The 1,245-nt window shown below is 36.5% G+C and overlaps 1 protein-coding gene across 1 annotated transcript in view; it reads right to left on the reverse strand.

Annotated features, from left to right (window-relative positions):
* The window catches only part of TNIK (TRAF2 and NCK interacting kinase), a 398,889-nt gene that overhangs the window by 136,819 nt on the left and 260,825 nt on the right, over positions 1 to 1,245 (reverse strand). Inside the window, exons 7-8 of the mRNA XM_019643919.1 lie at positions 1,083 to 1,213; positions 113 to 143 (exon numbers count right to left, since the gene is read on the reverse strand). Coding sequence (XP_019499464.1) covers positions 113 to 143; positions 1,083 to 1,213 — 162 coding nt within the window. The remainder of the gene's footprint in view (positions 1 to 112; positions 144 to 1,082; positions 1,214 to 1,245) is intronic.

The following is a 1,245-nucleotide window of genomic DNA, read 5'->3' on the forward strand; positions in this document are numbered from 1 at the left end:
AGGAGAACACCACAGAGGAGCAGGGTAATATATTGGGAAGAGCTATGAACAGAGAGTTGGGAGATCTGGGTTCAAGTCCCAACTTTGAGAAGATCATTAACTGGTTGTGCACTTGTAAAGGCCTTGGGGTTCAGTTTCCTCATCTGGAAAATAAGAGTATTTAGAGATGATCACTAAAGTCCTTTGGTAAAAAGTCCATGCACCATGAAACCAGCCTAGGTAGTGTCAGGTTTTGCCCAAGGTTGTCCTGAAATCCACACAAAGACCACGGGGTGTCTTTCCACCTACCCCCCAGTCTGAAAACTCAGTGTCTACATTCCATCTGTCCCTAATTTTAATATCTTGACTTTTAGCCACAGTTCATGACAACAATGTCGCCTGACATTGTAGCTATCAATAGCACATTAATCCAAAATTATTTTTGATAACTAGATAGCAGAATAGAAAAAAGGAGGGATTCTTGGAGAAAGGGACAATTTTCTCCTCTACACTTAAAGATTGTTTTGAATTTATTAATAAAGTACCAGTTTATGATACAAAGTCAAAAGCCACAAATCAAGTTTCTATGAATCACCATGACAGGCTAGAAGAAACATCATAAACTAGCTACCAACATCCCATTTGGTTCTCTTTCATTGGAAAGAAACTCCAAAATTAAACACTGAGTAATGTAGAATTGAGTAAGTCTGATTATTTTTAATCAGAAAAAGATGACCCAAGACAACAAATTCATATTTTAGTTTCTTTTAACATAAAAAGCTCTTAGAATATATACTTTGCCAAAAATCTAGACTCTAAGCAAAATAGAAATCTGTTTTCTAAGTAGAAGAGTAAATTCAAAAGAATACAGAAAGTGGTTTAAACTTTTTTTTTAATAAAAAGGCAATCAGATGTGATGGGTGACTGCAAGATAAAGATTCTCACTCGAATGTCTTATCGTTTTAAATTCAAATAATATTTTTCAGTTCTCCCTTTGGATTACAGAAGTCATAAGCCCTAAGTCACATGAGAATTCTCTGAAAGACTCAGGGTGAGATTTTAGGTATAGTTTTGAAACATAATGAAGAAGTAAGAAGTCGTACCTTGAAATCGTACGTGGCATCCGGGTTTTCGTCACAGGCAATAACTTCTGGTGCCATCCAGTAGGGTGTTCCAATAAAAGTGTTCCTTCTGCCCACTGTTCGATCAAGCTGGGCACTGACTCCAAAGTCCACTATTTAAGAGAAGGCAAATGAATAAAGTCTA

Source organism: Hipposideros armiger, unplaced genomic scaffold (genome assembly GCF_001890085.2).
Source record: "Hipposideros armiger isolate ML-2016 unplaced genomic scaffold, ASM189008v1 scaffold_83, whole genome shotgun sequence".
Classification (NCBI taxonomy): Eukaryota; Metazoa; Chordata; class Mammalia; order Chiroptera; family Hipposideridae; genus Hipposideros; species Hipposideros armiger.